This window comes from Numida meleagris, unplaced genomic scaffold, assembly GCF_002078875.1.
Source record: "Numida meleagris isolate 19003 breed g44 Domestic line unplaced genomic scaffold, NumMel1.0 unplaced_Scaffold2492, whole genome shotgun sequence".
Lineage (NCBI taxonomy): Eukaryota > Metazoa > Chordata > Aves > Galliformes > Numididae > Numida > Numida meleagris.
Window position 1 is genome coordinate 1 of NW_018364287.1, and position 1,081 is coordinate 1,081.

The 1,081-nt window shown below is 61.1% G+C and overlaps 1 protein-coding gene across 1 annotated transcript; it reads left to right on the forward strand.

Moving 5' to 3' along the window:
• The first annotated feature begins 6 nt into the window (after positions 1–6).
• On the forward strand, positions 7–1,068 carry LOC110390911 (dynein heavy chain 17, axonemal-like). The gene is made up of 4 exons (XM_021382486.1): positions 7–142; positions 240–372; positions 664–791; positions 902–1,068. Exons 2-4 carry the CDS (start codon positions 273–275, stop codon positions 1,052–1,054), a joined length of 381 nt encoding a protein of 126 aa, XP_021238161.1. The 5' UTR covers positions 7–142; positions 240–272; the 3' UTR covers positions 1,055–1,068.
• Positions 1,069–1,081: the final 13 nt, after the last annotated feature.

Sequence of the window (1,081 nt, forward strand, 5' to 3'; positions counted from 1 at the left end):
CCAGATCATCAAGCAGTCGGTGCTGGAGCTGAAGCTGCAGGCGGAGGACAGCTTTGTGCTGAAGGTGGTGCAGCTGGAGGAGCTGCTGCAGGTGCGGCACTCCGTCTTCGTCATCGGCAATGCCGGCTGCGGCAAGTCCCAGGTAGCGGCCGAGCACACCCAGAGGGGCTGGGAGCTGGGAGAAGGCGGCAGGGCCCCACAGGAGCTGCCACCGCCGCTGCAGCAATCCCATCCCGCAGGTGCTGAGGTCGCTCAACAAGACGTACCGCAACATGAAGCGGAAGCCGGTCACCGTGGACCTCGACCCAAAGGCTGTGACCTGCGATGAGCTCTTTGGGATTATCCATCCATCTACACGAGAGTGGAAGGACGGTGAGGCCAAAGCTGGCAGGCGCTGCTATACGAAAGGCTGGGTGGGACCGGGCTCATCCGACCCCTTGGCAAGGGGCTGACACAGGGGGAAATGCCCTCACTGGATGTATCCCACTGTGAACACCTTGCCCGTGGCGTGGGGACAGCAATGGGGCTTTTTACTGGGGTGATGGGGAGAGGAGGGAGTACACATGTGTGCAGGGGAAGCATCAACCCAGCACGTGCCCCAGCAAACGTGCCTTGAGTGGGAAGAGCTGGGCAGGAAAAGCCCACGTGCCTCTGTATGAACAGGTCTGTTTTCTTCAATGATGCGTGACCTGGCCAACATCACGCACAAGGGGCCCAAGTGGATCATCCTCGATGGCGACATTGACCCCATGTGGATCGAGTCCCTGAACACAGTCATGGATGACAATAAGGTCGGTGCCATCACACCCAAGGAGCTAGGCTTGCGAACTGAGGACGATAAACCTCTTTGTGCCCGCTCCACAAAATCGGAGCTGCCTCCATGACAGGCCGCTTCCCCCAGGTCCTCACCTTGGCCAGCAACGAGCGCATCCCCCTCAACCCCACCATGCGGCTGCTCTTTGAGATCAGCCACCTGCGCACCGCCACGCCGGCCACCGTGTCCCGGGCAGGGATCCTCTACATCAACCCTGCAGACCTGGGCTGGAACCCGTGAGCATGGGGATGGGGACGGGGATGGGGA